The following is a 17,660-nucleotide window of genomic DNA, read 5'->3' as shown; positions in this document are numbered from 1 at the left end:
ATGTACACGGATAGAGATCAGCTAGCTTACCTGGTAGACAAAGTCTAGATGAGCCTTGGTAACACACATAAAACATATGAACAACACAGTTTCGTCCCAGTTAGGGACTTCATCAGAAGGGAGAAGCTGAAATATTAAGTTTTTCTGTGTTCTGTTATGTGTTTTATGTGTGTTACCAAGGCTAGTCTGGACTCTGTCTACCAGGCAAGTTAGCTGATCCCTATCCTTGTACATAATAATCCTAAACTCTGGTCTTGTTATTTTGCCATGTACTAATAGACGAATCACTGTCTAAAAGATGAGTTTCATAGATAAATTGTATATGAATGGACTGGAAAAATGTATTTAAATCATTTAGTCTTTGCGATATTATTAAATCAAATATTGTCGTTTGGTAGTATTATTCTGAGAAAACATTTATTTATGAGTTAAAAAGTGGTTATTTGAAAAGTGAAGTCATTTTCTGTGTTAATAACCTAAAAAGAATAACTGTGCGCTTGATAGGTTGTGACGTGACTTCTGAACAACCAACTAACAAAACCTATCCTTTCCTGAAGATTTTTAAGCAGCTGCTCCAGTAAACTGCAAAGTCAGTAAATCGCACAGTTCTGTCTATTCCAGAGAAGCCTATAGAGTAGTTTATGGTGGTAAACTACACAATCGTGTAGTTTATTGTTCCCTCTCTCCAATGTGTGCTCTCCTGTTTCTATTGTAAATAAAAATAAATTTTTTCATCTGGCCTTCATCAAGTTGAAATAGAAATGTCCTGAAATCGTAAAACATTCAATTGCCATCACATTTAACCCAGCAGTTGCTTACGACAGTTGCTCTTTGCAACACCAGTCACCGTTGTTTTTTCATAACCAAGCGCTCACAGTCACGTTTTTGTTGTTTCTCGTCTTCAAACAGCGCAGCAGCTACTTAATAGCACACTGTTAAATTTTTTTGATACATCACTCATGGATATTTTGATTCACTCAAGTTTTGAAATGGGCCTTACTTTTCAAATAACCCTGATCAATTTGATTTAAGATTTCCTCTCGGTACATCATCGATTAAGATGGGTGGGTTTGTAATAGACACCCTGTTTATTGTAGCATGCCTTTAGCTTGCACCAATCTTTTAGATTCACCTTTAGTGCTTGTAATGCTTGTCTTGTAGTTGTTGCTATTGACTGTTTGCATGGCTATTGCTAACCAACTGCTTTACACCTATATATCCTGAAAGCCTTGTGTACTAAGTGTGCTTTCAACATAGTAACAATACAGTGTTTAAGTTTTTTTTTGCTTCAATCAAACAGTTTTTTTTAATTAGCAGTCTCTTGAAAATGTTTTAAATTTACCCTATATTTATTAGTATATATTTTTTTAATAAGAAAATTCCTTTAAATGAACACCACTAAAGTTAAAAAATTAGACTAAATAATGTTTTTGAAAGACTTGTCATTTGTGACTTATTAAAAATAATAAGACTGCCTTGTAAGACTGTCTTGATGAAACTAAAGTTGTAGGTCTTTTAACCTTGTTTACAAGAATTAAGTACATGTATAACTTTGATTAAATTCTAATACTGGAATAAAATTTATTATTCAAGACAAACAACAATTACATTTTTAGTGGTTACAAATTAAGAAAATCCACTGAAAATGAAAATGATAATAAATAGTATGTATTTAAAAAATCTAGTAACAGTAATATATCATGTTAGGAATAAAAAAGACACAAAATTAATTGTAAAAAAGTTGGTTCTGTTCATAAAAGTCATAGTAGAGTGTGTAAAGGCTTAGTTATCCAGGACAACTCTTTCAGAAATTTTACTATTTTTACTTTGCTCAGTGTTTTTTTTATGTTGTTATCACAACAGTTTATATTTTGTTATTTGTTAAACTAATCTATATGGGCTAAGTATTTAAAACCACTATTAAGTAGGTAAGTACAAAACCTACTAGTTGTGTGGTTATATGCCGGTCTTTATTCACTTTGTTTGTGATATGTTACATTTTGAGTTCATCAGCTCTTAAACTTACAGCATTAATTTGTTATGTTTGTTGTAATTTAGACAAATATTTTTGGACATGGAAAACAAATCTAGTTTTACCATCAAAGCAAAATAAGTAGTAGTAAGTAACACTTTCAACTTTGGTGTTGTCTTCCAATTCAACTTCCCATCAACTTATTCACCTTCCCGTTCATTTTTCGTACAAAACATCAATGAAATTATGCTACATAATTTAAAACCTTCTCTTAGAAATTTTAAAATCAAAAGATTAGTCCAACCAATAACAAAAAAACCTGAATTTCTCAATGAATAAGTAGGCCTATTAGTAAACAATTTACTATCTGCTTATTTGTTGTCAAAGTATTCAATAGTTTATGTAGATTTTTCCCACAATCACTAGCACAGTTGTTATACTACATAGCCACTCGTTGAAGTTATAAAATACAAACTTACGCCACACGTAGATAACAGATATACATTCACACTAGAGGTTAAAACTGATGTGAATTTGCACCTGTCGATTTAATGTAGTTGATTTCAATTGTGTACACAATAAGAAAATAACAGCTCTGTCAAAGCAATGTTTAGTAATGTGTGTGTGTGTGTACCAGAATCTGAAAAATGGTAAGCTAGGTGTTATGTAATAATGTCAAAAATAAATACATCTTCATAGTTTATTTAGTCAATTTTAAATATTATCACTTCTGTAATAGATACATTGCTTTTACAGTAACTAGTTTTCATAGTCTTGAATTTCTAATTAATTCATCTATATGAGTTGCAGTTTTTGATGGATTGTTATATATTTAATATTTACTATGTTTTTCTAAGTGGTGCTCAATAATGGTTATCCCAGTAAGTACAATCGGAAATCGTCAAGCACATTGAGAGGGACAAGGATACCTTATAAATTCTAAAATAAACTACATATTCAAGGAGGCGAGTTTACTTTTATAAAAAAGGTGAAGCTGAGTGAATTTGAGATCCTAGCGAGAAGTTGATGACAATCAACATCATAATTTAAAAAAAAAACTACACAAAATGTTAGAAAAAAAACGAAATGTTGGTATCTTGAAATCAGTGTGTTTATGTAAAAAGCGTGCACTTAAATTTAATTTTATTCACCACTCTTTTACATTTTACATTCATCTAATATATTATTTGGTAAAGACAGTTACATATTGAATCATAAAACAAATCAGACCTACAGAATTTTACTCGTTTCCTTTTTTGATAAAGAGCTAGTTATCTTGCAGACCATAATGTGAAACCATAAACAATGTGGATGGTTCAAATTAGCTGATTAACTTTTGGCACTAAACATTTTGAGACTAGTACAGTAAACATTTACGTTATCTAGTGCAGACTGTACCTTTTCAGTAAAGTGTTGACTTGGACAAGTTAAGCAGTATATACTGAGCTCTTGAAACTCTAATGTTTGTTGCTTATACAATGTGCAATTGCAAGATTATTTGTTGAAATTCTGAGTTCATGGAATTATGTTTTGTCAGAATCAAAAGTCCTTTGAAACATAACTTGGATGGGATAACCCCCTCAACCATAGGTATAGTCAACTCAGGGTGGCAAAGTAGTGAGGTTCCCAGAAACATATCACTCTACACAGATGAATTAGATTGATCAACTTGAATTGATCCCTAACCTAACACAGATTCTATGTACCACAGGTCCAATGGCTGCTGGAGAACTACGAGACTGCAGAAGGCGTGTCGCTGCCGAGATGTACCATGTACTGTCACTACCTTCGCCACTGTTATGATAACAAGCTGGACCCTGTCAATGCGGCCAGCTTTGGCAAACTGATACGTAGTGTGTTCCTGGGTCTGCGCACACGACGGCTCGGCACGAGGTAATTGTTTGACAGCAAACGCTGTTATGTGTTTACAAGACACTAAGAAGTAATTAACTTGTATAAATTTGTAGCGCTGGTTTGGTTATACGTTTCTTTTGGCATAATATTGAGTTATTATAATTAGGAGTATGAGCTTGAAAAAAATGTATTCCGTGATTGCATCAAAATAGTGCCCATCTCCCATGGGTTCATTAGCAACATTATGATCAAATCCCACAATAACGTAATCGGAAATGAAATATTTTGACGGATTGTACTTGAATATGTCCTACAAATGTTTAGAAATATATTTTAATATTTGTAGCCTAATATTTGAATAAACCTTAAACATTGAACTAAATAAACCGATTGGGTTTAATATTATTCAACCAAAAGGCCATAGGGCCCTACATATCTCTATAATCTTTGTTACTCCTAAAACTATAGCAGGAAAATTCAATATGGGCTGATGACCATTGGTTGGTGTTTCCGAATCAATAATAAAACCTTCAACTTTCATAGTAGCCTACATTAGTTTTTACTCACTGCTTTGCTCTAAAATCAAATGAGAAATGGATACCATACAAAATACCAAATAATATCCCTGTACAGAGCATTTAGAAAGATTATTATATATCTTAATTTCTTAGTTAAAATTAGTTTTCAAAAATGTTGTTTCAGAGGTAATTCCAAATACCACTACTACGGTATACGAGTCAAGCCCAACTCCCCCCTAAACTCTGCAACTGTGGGTGATGAAGCTACTTCTCTGTCGTCGCGGGTATCGAACCAGTCAACCCCGGGTCATAAGCGGTACAAGCTCATTCACAAGACGGAGAGCAACACCAGCAACGACTGTATCACAGAACACAACCACTCGTCCAATCACAGCTCACAGGTGAACTATTGTTCTGATATTTTATAAAATAGTTGAGGATATTTAATGATAAATCACTATCTCATGGATAGAATTAACAAAGAAGTCACAAAGAATATTACAGAAATTAATTTCCTTTTAAGTTTCTGAGTAGGGATCTTTTTGACGAGGAATAAAGTTTAACCTGCTTAATTGAGAAAATAAGGATCCATACGCTAATGGATGAACAAAACTTTCACTTTTCTTTACTAAAAATTGATAACTGCTACAATAAAAACTCAATTGCAAATAAGTCATTGAACCGTCAAGTTTATAGCCAGATGTGTTTGCAACTGTGTACATGTAGCCTGTACAGTCTTATACACAAACAGGTTGTCCTTACCAAATAGTTTGTTATGTTGCAGTCAAACAACCACCAGTTTCTGGGGGACGGAGCCAACGCTATCCCGGAGTTCCCAGAGATAGAACTCCCTCCGGACTGCACTCTTCCAGAAGACTGCTCCTTAGAGGATGTTGATACTCTCCGTAGCATCTATAGGGAACATTGTGAGGTGAGAGATCATAGGAGTAACAAATATATTTTAGTGGAGTAAAGGAATTTTTTTTAAGTTAGAGTTTAGCTAGGTTACCTGAGAAATTGTATTTTTGGGGGGGTAGATAACAGCATTGACTATTGGATGAATAGATACTGAAGTAGACATCCAATCTCTATGGAACAGCTGTCGCCAATTTATTACTGAAAAAGAACATAGTTGTGTGAGCCAGTCACAGAATGCGCTTGTGTCTAAAATTTTATTTCCACCTTATTTGATTGCTGACACAGGTGGTCGTTCTATCAGTTTGACTTGGTAAAAACGTTTGTTTATTCAACATAAATCAGTATTTTACATCAGCACAATCTGCCGGTGACTCACATCAACTACGATTTTTATTTTATAATAATTGGTGATAACTTAAATATGGGGGTGGAATGTATAGTTTTTGTAGGTTTACAATATGTAGTTCTTATCTACAAAAAGTCTTAGATAGTCTGGATAGAAAAGATACCGGACATCTTTGCTTGTATTGAGCTGTGGCCAAACAATTTCAAGCATATTTTTTAAAATAAATGTTTTTGGTGACACGCATGGTTTTGGTGGGACTAGTTAGTTAGTTCTTACATAGACCATTTATCATTTCACATTATAAAAGAAGGGGAATATTGAAATATTTTAACTATTTATTTCCATGAATAATATTGTGCTTTTCTGTAATACTTGGGAAGCACTGTTCTGTTATACTTCCCAAAACAATTCTTAAGGTTTTAGGCCTATAAACTCAACAGGGTGCCCATGTCCACCCACCGGGAAAACCGGGAATTATGCGTAAAATTCGTATTTTACCAGGGAATTTTCAATTTGCCACGATCGCGCATGAAGATGACGTTTCCGTGACCGCGGGAGACGACAATGACGTTTCTGTGACCGCGGGAGAAGACGATGACGTTTCCGTGACCGCGGGAGAAGACGATGACGTTTCCGTGACCGCGGGAGCCGACGATGACGTTTCCGTGACAGCGGGAGACGACGATGACGCTTCCGTGACAGCGGGAGACGACGAAGACGTTTCCGTGACCGCGGAAGACGACCATGACGTTTCCGTGAACGCGGGAAACGACGATGACGTTTCCGTGACCGCGGGAGACGACGATGACGTTTCCATGACGGTGGGAGCAGACGATGACGTTTCCGTGACCGCGGGAGTAGACGATGACGTTTCCGTGACAGCGGGAGACGACGATGACGCTTCCGTGACAGCGGGAGACGACGAAGACGTTTCCGTGACCGCGGAAGACGACCATGACGTTTCCGTGAACGCGGGAAACGACGATGACGTTTCCGTGACCGCGGGAGACGACGATGACGTTTCCATGACGGTGGGAGCAGACGATGACGTTTCCATGACGGTGGGAGCAGACGATGACGTTTCCGTGACCGCGGGAGATGACGATGATGTCCAAACGGCCGTGGGATTTGTTAGTGATTTTGCCGCGATCGCGCATGAAGATGACGTTTCCGTGGCCGCAGGAGACGACAGTGACGTTTCCGTGACCGCGGGAGCAGACGATGACGTTTCCGTGACCGCGGGAGACGACGATGACGCTTCCGTGACAGCGGGAGACGACGATGTCGTTTCCGTGACCGTGGGAGACGACGATGACTTTTCCGTGACAGCGGGAGACGACGATGACGTTTCCGTGACAGCGGGAGACGACGATGACGTTTCCGTGACAGCGGGAGACGACGATGACGTTTCCGTGACCGCGGGAGACGACGATGACGCTTCCGTGACAGTGGGAGACGACGATGACGTTTCCGTGACCGCGGGAGACGACGATGACGTTTCAGTGACCGCGGGAGCAGACGATGACGTTTCCGTGACCGCGGGAGACGACGATGACGTTTCAGTGACCGCGGGAGCAGACGATGACGTTTCCGTGACCGCGGGAGCAGACGATGACGTTTCCGTGACCGCGGGTGACGGCGATGTCGTTTCGTGACCGCGGGAGACGACGATGACGTTTTCGTGACCGAGAGAGACGACGATGACGTTGTCGTGACCAAGGGAGACGACGATGACGTTTCCGTGACCGCGGAAGAGGATTATAATGTTTCCATTACCTCTGAAAAATATCAGAAATTTGTCACGACCACGAAAGACAGTGGTGATGTTTCTGTTACTGAGTGAGATGTATTTAGAATTTTTTAGTTATCGTAGAAAACGATGATGGTGTCTCTATGACAGTGTTAGATGGTATTGACATAGCACTATTTTTAAGACGTTATTGATAAATTGCAGGTTTAAGGATTAGTTTTAACTTTCGGATTATTTAATTAGTAATATATAAAAATTGAATACTTGTGTCAGGCAATTAATATTACAGTAATCATAAATTTTATTTCTTTAACTGTGAATGCTCTTTCCGATACACTAAACCGAGTTAACTAAAATAGTGAGCTGTGTTAGCGCTAAAACAGCATTGCGAGAGTTGGTACAAGACACGTTGGAAATTTTAGTATAAAAAGTACGAATTGAACTACCTGGATTTTTTTTTTACTCATGAATTACTCATGATTTTTTTCTGGTTGGCCTGGTAGACACCCTGCTTAAATAATCCAGGTTTAACAATAATGAACGTACTTTGCAGGCCTTCTTAGACGCTATCATGAACTTGGAGTTTGTTACGATTGAGTCTCTGTGGCGAGAGTTTTGGCGATCGCAAGATAACAACAATGGAGACGAGTGTGAAGAAGAGAAGTACTTGTCTAAGTGAGTGAACGTATATTTTTCCAACTACGCCAGAAGTATTTTGTTTAGCATTCATTAATAAAATCATATGATACAGAGAGTCATATGACACTCACTGCCATTACTAACAATATCACCACCTTCTGTTTTATTAATAGAACCTTGATAGGAAGTATCTCATAGGAATTATCAAATATGACTTGAAATCAAGGTTGACTTCTTATAGAGGTTCATAATAACGTGTAATTAAGATCAATATAAAATCTTAGTATTTGTTATGTCAAGAGTATCAGGCTATGTTATGAGTTGTTTGTTTGTTTGTATCAAGAGTAGAGTGGCTTGTTATCAAGGTTCCAACAGTTGAACCTCAATAAGAACACCCAGTATACAACAGTAAGGTCAAATATCCCGATGAATTTGTTTTTGTATCGATATATGGAGTTTTACTGAAGTTTTTTTGGGTATTGTTCCAGTACCATATCTATCATTTTTCAATAACTTTGGCTTTTACTACAAATTTAGTTTCATATGTTTGATGATTAATTTTACAATCTATGGTTTGTTCCAGAACCAAGCTGTATCTCCTCAGCAAGTGTTCGTACATACAGCAGTTTGTGCGGAGGGTGGATTACCATTTTTACCAAAATCTAGTCGAAGTGCTCATTCCTGACGTGCTCAGGCCAATACCTAGTGAGTATTGAGAAATTTTATATGTATTGATTTAGTAGTTACAATCATATTTCTTAAACTCCAGAGCATAAAGCATGTAATGTTTTTTTTTTATTTATTATTATTTAAAATGTTCCTGCGTAGGATTTCAATACAAAATACTTTCTTCAACAAGTAATATCAAATTAATTAGAAAAATCTGATATTACAATAACTCTTTTATTTTTACAAGAATAATAAACTGTTTTGTCTTACAATTTTTCAGGTTCCTTAACCCAAGCCATTCGTAACTTTGCCAAAGGTCTTGAATCTGGTCTCAACGCTGCCATGGTTGGATGTCCCCAAGATATGGTCAATATCAAGGTACTGTGTTCCAAGTCTTATTCTTAATCTCTTTTCTCTTTTGTTCTTCACCATTCTTCTCCAGGCCTTCCTCGCTATATTTGATCTTCCTACCCAGAGGGGTAAAAAAATTATGTAGCCTACGTAAAAAAACTTTTTACTAGTAACAAGGTAAACTTTCAAGTACTCGTATTTGCTAAGGATGGCTCTGTACAGTAATACTTTAAGGAAAATTGTCATAAAAGCTAGCTGAAGGAAGAGGTTTGGTTATTTCTTTTACTGAGTTTTGGCGGATATCTGTAGTCTCTAGTAATTTAATGGTAGGATAACTCCTACCCTTTCAGTAGGGAACTGATCATTGGTATTTATTTGGGAATGGACTTATTGCTTTGTTTGTTAAGCAAAGGGTCAAAATCCAAACGTATTTTTGTGTCCTATTAGCACCTGTTCTTAGGAAAGCTAGCTGAAATTTATACCTTTCAAAATAATCCTTATCAGCCTTTCAGTCTATTGGCTTTTTTTCAAATATTCCTAAAGCTAACATTGAGCGATGTTTGCCTATAGGTGAATGCAGTGGCAGCGTTTGCCCAGACTCTGCGCCGCTACACGTCACTGAACCATCTGGCGCAGGCTGCGCGAGCCGTGCTACAGAACTCCACACAGATCAACCAGATGCTTGCTGACCTCAACCGTGTAGACTTTCACAACGTACAGGAACAGGTGGGCACAGAGCAAGTCACAACAACAAAACCATTGTTGTTGCGTGCATAAACACTCGGGTATACACATCTTTTCATGCAAAACCTAGTCCAATGAAATTAAGTTGGATTATCAGTAGCTACTTTTTCTGTACTTAATGCACAAATTTTCTGTGTTCCAGACTCTGAATATATTTATGCACACAACGACTAATTGACTTGAAACATTTTGCATCTATCAATTTCTATGTAAAAAATTATGTCAGAATTAAAGCCAAGCCGATTTGTGATTATCAAAGTCTACTACTACTATCAAACTGCTCTATACAATGTAGATTGAGGGTTTGAATCTGAATCCTATCATGGTTATCCAGCTTGTTTGATCCATTTTACTATTTACTTATCGCTACTGTCCCTTTTACAGATGCCCGGTTGTAAAAAGTCTCAGGATTGTTAAAATAAGAAAAAGTAGGGTTTATTTTACCTAGTCTTGACTCACCCTCTGTTTTGATACTGCATCAAATTTTTTTTGTATTTTGCTATGCTAGCTGTTAAATATGCATAAATATTTTTCAAGCAATCTCCATGTTTATTCATTATGTGCCGTGTTCCAAACCCTAATAACAACCTTACTTTCGATAGACTAGCTTCATAAAATATGTGTTTTTGGTCCAAAGGATGTACTCCTTTCTTTTGGTACAAAACAGCTGTAGACACTAAATTTAGGATCAATTGACTGAAGCACAGGTAAAATCAACCTTAAATTTTAAGTTTTGTATTTTGTAAGACGTATTCAGTGTACATCCGTTTATTAGTAATCTGTTCAGACTAATTGCACACACCAAGCTCATTTGTCTCAACTACATCTCTGTTGCCAGGCATCATGGGTCTGCCAGTGTGACGGTATGCTGGTACAGAGGCTGGAGGCTGACTTCAAGGTGACACTTCAGCAGCAGAACTCCCTAGAAGAGTGGGCCAGTTGGCTGAAGAATGTAGTCAGCACGGTGCTGAAGCCGTACCAGGGCAAACCTAACTTCACCAAGGCTGCCCGACAGTTCCTGCTCAAGTGGTCGTTCTACAGGTGAATATACCTAGTGTTTGTCAAGATGTAGAAGTAGAGTAGCCTACTGCTAATCTAAACAAATCAGTAATTAGTTCCATGTTTGGATTGTATATTGTATATACAAGTAACAATGTTCAACAAGATTTTGACAATTTCTTAAGCAATTACAAGTTAATTTTCCAACAGAGCTTTCCAGTAAAAAGTATTAAACAAAATTCTAACAATGGTGTAAAAGCAAAAGGGTGGATCACTCAAGGAATTAGAATATCTAGTGCCAGGAAAAGAGAACTAAGCAAGTTGGCTAAAATTTCTAATAACCAGCAATTTATTCAATATTGTAAGATGTATAAAAATATATTTAAATCGGTGTGCAGACTATCTAAGAAGCGTTCTCTCAGTAACTACATTCAAACTTCGGTTGATAAAAGTAAGGCTGTCTGGGCAGTTGTAAATTCAGAACTAGGATTGGGCAGAAAGAAATATAGTTTGCCCAATATTGAACTTAATAATCAATTGATCAATAATGGTAAAGAAATAGCTGAACACTTTAATAACAAATTTGCTGACATTGCAAAATCAAATTCTGCTAACTTTAACCTTTTCAATGCTCATGTACTGTTAAGAAATTTTAACCTCAATCATAATATACCTATTTTTGATTTTTCACCAATTTCAAAAGAAAAAGTATCTAAAGTAATTTGTTCCCTAAAAAATAAAATGTCAGCCGGTTGGGATGAAATCCCTGTAACGCTAATAAAAAAAACCAACAATGTTATATCGGGTCCATTAAGCGTCATAATAAACCAATGTTTACAGAGTGGAATTTTTCCTTATCAACTAAAATTCGCTGAAATTAAACCACTTTTTAAGAATGGCAGTAAGTCAAATTCTGACAACTACCGTCCCCCATTTCAATTTTACCAGCTTTCTCGAAAGTATTTGAAAAGTTATTAGCGACCAAATATCATCTTTTTTTGAAAGCAACAACATTTTTGTGAAAGAACAATATGGTTTTAGATCAGGACGTAGTACAACTCAGGCTCTGTCTGACTTCTTGTGGGAGGTCGGCTGTGGCATTGATAAGTCTCAAAATGTTGCTGGAATGTTTTGTGACTTGTCAAAAGCCTTTGACTGTGTTGTACATAAAATTTTATTTTCTAAGCTTAAATTTTACAATTTCTCTCCACTTGCTTTGAAGTTGTTAAAATCCTATCTTTCGAACCGCTTTCAAAGAACTATTATTTTTAAAGATAATATCTATAACTTTTTGAAATGGAATATGAGCTATTGTGGTGTACCTCAGGGCTCTATCTTAGGACCTTTGTTGTTTTTAATCTATATTAATGACCTGCCTTTTAATTTAAACTCAAAGCTTGTTCTATATGCTGATGATATAACAGCTATATTAAAATCAAACAGCCCTAACAATTTACAAAATTTGATAAACCAAACTTTTGAGGATCTAAACAAATGGTTCACAGCAAATGGACTTAGTCTTAATTGTTCTAAAACTCAAGTTATTAGGTTCAAAACTACTTATGATAGAGAAAACATTGAATTAAATATTAATATTCAGGGAGAAATTATTAATGAAACCTCATCTGCTAAATTTTTAGGTATCCAGGTACAAAATACATTAAATTGGGATAAATATACATCAATTCTAGCTAATAAACTTAACACAGTCTGTTTCCAGATGTCTGTCCTGCAGCATGTTACTGGCCTCAAGACAAGGATGATTGTTTATTATGCTTTGTTTGTGTCAAACATGATGTATGGAATTGAGTTCTGGGGCAACTGCTCAAATGCCGTGACCATTTTTAAAATTCAAAAAAGGATCCTTAGAATTATGACATTTTCAAAACCCAGACGATCCTGTAAACTATTATTTAGAGAGTTTAAAATATTAACGCTTCCGTCAGTTTATATCCTGCAAACATTAATCTTGATAAAAAAAACCTTGGATCTTTTATGAATGAAAACCATACACATAATTATTTAACACGACACCAAAACGATTTACAACTGCCCATTCACAGACTTACCTCACTTGAAACCCTTCCACAATATCTAGGGAAAAAATTGTACAATAAACTGCCTGAAAATATTAAATCACTAGAATCGTTTGAAAGAAAGAAGTTGCCAAATTGCTGGTTGACAGAGCGTATTATAAAGTAAATGATTTTTTAGGTGATGTATTTATTTGATTTTGTAGTTATTATAGTTTTATGTATTTTATGTATATGACCATTTCACCTGTTTCCCAGCTATGCTGGATTTGTAAACGTTATGTGAAAATAAATGATTGAATTGAATTGGATTACATAATTGTTTGGATAAGCCTGAAATTCAGTAAAGTTGCTTAGAAATTAAAACAATGTATTTTTATGACTGTAAATGCCAAATTGACAGATATCGCTCCTGCAAAACGTCAACACTGCAATTGTCTTCCGTAATTGCAGAAATAACCGTGATTATCTATTGCGGTGAGGTTCTTTTTACTTCACAATGGACAATGATCTTAATTTGTCATTGTAAAAAACCTTGTTTGGTCCCCGATTTGGAAGTTCTAAAGCAAATATCATGATGTTGAGGTTTACTCCAATTTGATGTGTCATTTCCTTATTTTTATGAATTTTAATTTCAGTTTCACCTGGGTTTTACTTTTGAATCTGTCTTAAAATATATTATTTTCATGTAATCTGTCAGTAGTTGTAAAAACCTTTTCTTTTTCATGTTATAAATCTTACTCTACAATCTCTTTCTATTTATAGTTCGATGGTGATTCGAGACCTAACCCTGAGGTCTGCCGCAAGCTTTGGCTCGTTCCATCTGATCCGGCTGCTCTATGATGAGTACATGTTCTATCTCATTGAGCATCAAGTGGCCTTGGCGACTGGAGAGACTCCCATTGCTGTCATGGGCGAGGTGAGTGAACGAATCGTTGCAACTATTGCATATTTTGATGTATAATATTCTACCTAGGGATGGACGGGTCCCGAAATTTCGGGAAATATTCGGGGGAAAATATTCCCGATTTTCGGGACGGGATTACATTTTATTTGGGAATTTTTCTGGACGGGATTTGGTACGATCGTCGGCGATTTTGCCGCTTCGCGAGTGACGAAGACGCCGCTATCGCTAGAGATGTTCACGATAGTTCCGGGAATGCAGGAAGCGAAGTCATTTCGACGATCGCGCCGTGACCGTGGAGTCATACCAACGATCGCGCCGTGACCGCGAGTCATACCGACGATCACCCCGTGACCGCGGAGTCATACCGACGATCACCCCGTGACCGCGGAGTCATACCGACGATCACCCCGTGACCGTGGAGACATAAAGACGATCGCGCCGTGACCGCGGATTCATACCGACGATCACCCCGTGGCTGCAGATTCATACCGACGATCGCGCCGTGACCGTGGAGTCATACCGACGACCTTGCTGTGTGATCGTGAGTCATACCGACGATCACCCCGTGACCGCGGAATCATACCGACGATCCCGCCGTGACCGCAGAGTCATACCGACGATCGCGCCGTGACCGCAGAGTCATACCGACGATACCGCCGTGACCGCAGAGTCATACCGACGATCGCGCCGTGACCGCAGAGTCATACCGACGATTGCGACGTGACCGCAGAGTCATACCGACGATCGCGCCGTGACCGCGGATTCATACCGACGACCATGTCGTGACCACAGAGTCATACTGACGATCACGCCGTGATCGCAGACTCATACCGACGATCATGTTTCATACCGACGATCATGCCGTGATCGTGAGTCATACCGACAATCACCCCGTGACCACGGAGTCATACCTTCGTTCGTGCCGTGACCGCGGATTCATACCGACGACCATGTCGTGACCACGAGTCATACCGACGATCACCCCTTGACTACGCAGAGTCATACTGACGATCGCGCCGTGATTGCGGACTCATACCGACGATCACGCCGTGACCGTGAGTCATACCGACGATCATGCCTTGACCGTGAGTCATACCGACGATCATGCCGTGACCGTGAGTCATACCGACGAGCATGCCGTGACCACAGAGTCATACTGACGATCGCGGACTCATACCGACGATCACGCCGTGACCGTGAGTCATACTGACGATCATGCCGTGATCGCGGACTCATACCGACGATCATGCCGCGACCACGAGTCATTTTGACGATCGCAACGTGACCGCAAATCATTTCGACCGTGAGTCACAAGTTTCAATTGGTACCTGTAAATTGTTACCCATTTTTTGTTTTTATAGATCACTGCCACAACGGTAAAAATTGATTTTCATTTTTGGTAACTGCATTACTCAAGACTTTCTTTTTATTCACAGGAAAAAATCCCGTCCCGAAAATTGGGAAGGAAATAAAAATCCCTTCCCAAACTAAAAATTCAATCCCGACCATCCCTAATTCTATCATCAGCAGCTTTGAATGCATTGTTTGGGGATTAAAGACTTAGCCATAACATTGATTCTGTAATTATTTATTATGAATATCTGTTTATTTTATTGTGTAACATTTTTAAAAACATAAAAATGTGTTGGTAGTAGTATAGCTTTTTTCCTCAAATGAGTCAAAACCACATCAAAAAAATAAGGAAAGTTAGAAATTAGAAAATTTGTATTTAAGAATCTAGGATTTTTTTTACGAAACAGAGTTTGCCACTGGGTTATTAACTGTGAATATATTTTCTTACACAATGATTCCTCTTTGGGACAAGACACTTTTTAGTCTTTGATCCTATATACTGAGTTTGGTCTCTGAATAATGTCATTTAACTACCAGCATCCAGATATGTCTCTAAATGTTGGTGTTAAATACATTTTCCTGCAGATATTAACAGATTCTTATCGATATTTACAAAAATCCCTTATTTTTTGTGGTGTTAAATAATTACTGTCACAGAAGCATTAGCAAACAATTGCAACTGAAGAAATGTTACTGCTGAAATCTGACCATTTCTAAAAGTTTAGGTAAATCTGTATACATATTGAAACTAAGATATATTGATGAAAAGCAATGGTTTAGATGAGGGAAGAAGAAACTGGTCCAAGGGCATTTTAGAGTAGGCCTACACCAAAAACGTTCACAACACATTTTATTTTATATTTCACCTCTATAAAGGGGGCTTCTGCAGAAAGAAGTAGTAAAACAATGTTCTGTCACTCTACTATTTATTTATTTCCTTCTAAATTAACCTCTTTAAAGAGGGGCATTATTAAATTAATTATGTTGTCAAGTTAACTCTTTGGTGTACTGTAAAGGGCTGGAACTTTTCTTGGACAGGTTAGTTGTGTATCCATTATTGCTTCCCCTGTGTATTCCTAAAGTGACTCGTGTATTGTCGCAGAAGTGTGGCGGCTCCAGCATGCTAGACTACCCACTCGACTCACTGGCGTCTTGTAATGGAGATGAGAGTTACTTAGGTCTGGAGCAACATCTTCCATCAGCCAAACGCATCAAGCTCAGCTAACCGGCCCCTACCACCTGCCCCACCTTCTAGTCCACCACGCCGCTTGTCCTACGTAGATGTGCCATGACAACAATTGGCAGTTCTAACTAGAAATCTTCTGTTTATTTTATAACGATTATACAACTTAATTTATTAACGGTTTTTACCGTAATCACACTGTTTTAATGCTTTATATGGTCTCCTGTAATGGACGTTTTGTGTGATTTGATGTTTTGCACTGTTCAGTGTTTTGTCTATTTCTTTAATAAAGAATTTGATCTCGATATGTTTAGTTTTATAGCTAGTGTGTTGTACGTGTGCATATGTTCACTCTCGTTTCAGACTGATGTGCTAGTATATGTAAATTTGCTGTATTGTTATTTTCGTTTGTCCGTCCGTTTTTCTCCTTAGCTGTTGTTTTATTGTGTTTGTGATGTGGTTATTACTGTTATTTCAGTTGAATTTGATTGTTTTGATCCTTCTAATGCAGTGATTGATGGTTTTTATTAATGGTTGTTAATCGAGTGCTGCCAAATTTCATGGTAGGAGCCACATTTATTTTTAATAAGATGTACAGTTGTTGATATATATTTTTTACTCCCTTTCGTGGCTAGAAATTTAATTTATTTTTGTGGAAGTTTAATTTACTTTTTCTGCTTTAAGTTTTGAGACTGTTTATTTACTGAAAGGTGAAATATGCTTTAACTTATTTATTTATGTATTTATTTACCTATATAAAATTCTCATTGGTAAGAATTAAGTAATATTTTCATTGTCTTTCTCAGTAAACAAAATAACTGTTCGGTTTTGATGTAAAAATGTTTAAGCACAAAAGTTTGTTAACAGTAGGTAAATATTTTGTCTAGTTGTTCATAATGAAGTCTTCAAGCGGTGTCTTACTCCCCCTCTTTTACTGTACAGATCCACTCTAGGTGTTAAGAACCACATGGCTTTTATAGTCTTCTAGATCTACTTTTGGCACGTAATGTAAGATAGTCACTATGTTTTTACAAACTGATCAACTTGCTTGAAATATTTTACTACAGCAACTCATTAATGTTCAGTTTATGTTTCGTATTTTGGAATTAAAACTTTTTAAAAAGCGTACTATCTATGTTGTTAGTCTTTAACCTATATCACCCTCTTAACATCTCAGGGCTTCAAAATCTTAACATGTTTAAGCCAGTGAGTGGCTTTATAGACTGATCATGTTGTAAGTTCAGCAGGTTTCAAACACATTATTTTCCCAAGGCAATGCACTTGTGGTAGGATTTTACAAAGGATCAAATGGTCTTTCAATATTTCATCTGTAAACACATGTATCATCTATCAGACGTAATTCTTTGTGTCTGGTATTTAGGAAAAACTAATGAACCGACTGGGTTGAAATTTTAAATTTTACA

At 37.1% G+C, this 17,660-nt stretch overlaps 1 protein-coding gene across 5 annotated transcripts in view; it reads left to right on the top strand.

The window, feature by feature from the left end:
* The window catches only part of LOC128994615 (DNA-binding protein RFX2-like), a 69,202-nt gene extending 52,661 nt beyond the window's left edge, over positions 1-16,541 (top strand). For all 5 annotated transcript variants that reach the window (XM_054419284.1, XM_054419283.1, XM_054419282.1 and 2 more), the window contains 10 exons: positions 3,684-3,865; positions 4,529-4,745; positions 5,129-5,275; positions 7,912-8,033; positions 8,581-8,702; positions 8,947-9,044; positions 9,588-9,743; positions 10,600-10,802; positions 13,559-13,712; positions 16,156-16,541. In XM_054419284.1, the coding sequence (XP_054275259.1) occupies positions 3,684-3,865; positions 4,529-4,745; positions 5,129-5,275; positions 7,912-8,033; positions 8,581-8,702; positions 8,947-9,044; positions 9,588-9,743; positions 10,600-10,802; positions 13,559-13,712; positions 16,156-16,278 (1,524 nt within the window). In that variant the 3' untranslated portion in view covers positions 16,279-16,541. The remainder of the gene's footprint in view (positions 1-3,683; positions 3,866-4,528; positions 4,746-5,128; positions 5,276-7,911; positions 8,034-8,580; positions 8,703-8,946; positions 9,045-9,587; positions 9,744-10,599; positions 10,803-13,558; positions 13,713-16,155) is intronic.
* The last annotated feature ends 1,119 nt before the right edge of the window (positions 16,542-17,660 follow it).

The sequence above is a fragment of the Macrosteles quadrilineatus genome, unplaced genomic scaffold, assembly GCF_028750875.1.
Source record: "Macrosteles quadrilineatus isolate MER2022 unplaced genomic scaffold, UCM_ALF_1.0 Scaffold_5__1_contigs__length_97177068, whole genome shotgun sequence".
Classification (NCBI taxonomy): Eukaryota; Metazoa; Arthropoda; class Insecta; order Hemiptera; family Cicadellidae; genus Macrosteles; species Macrosteles quadrilineatus.
Note: the sequence above shows the minus strand (reverse complement) of the source record. Positions and strands in the feature narration are given on the sequence as shown.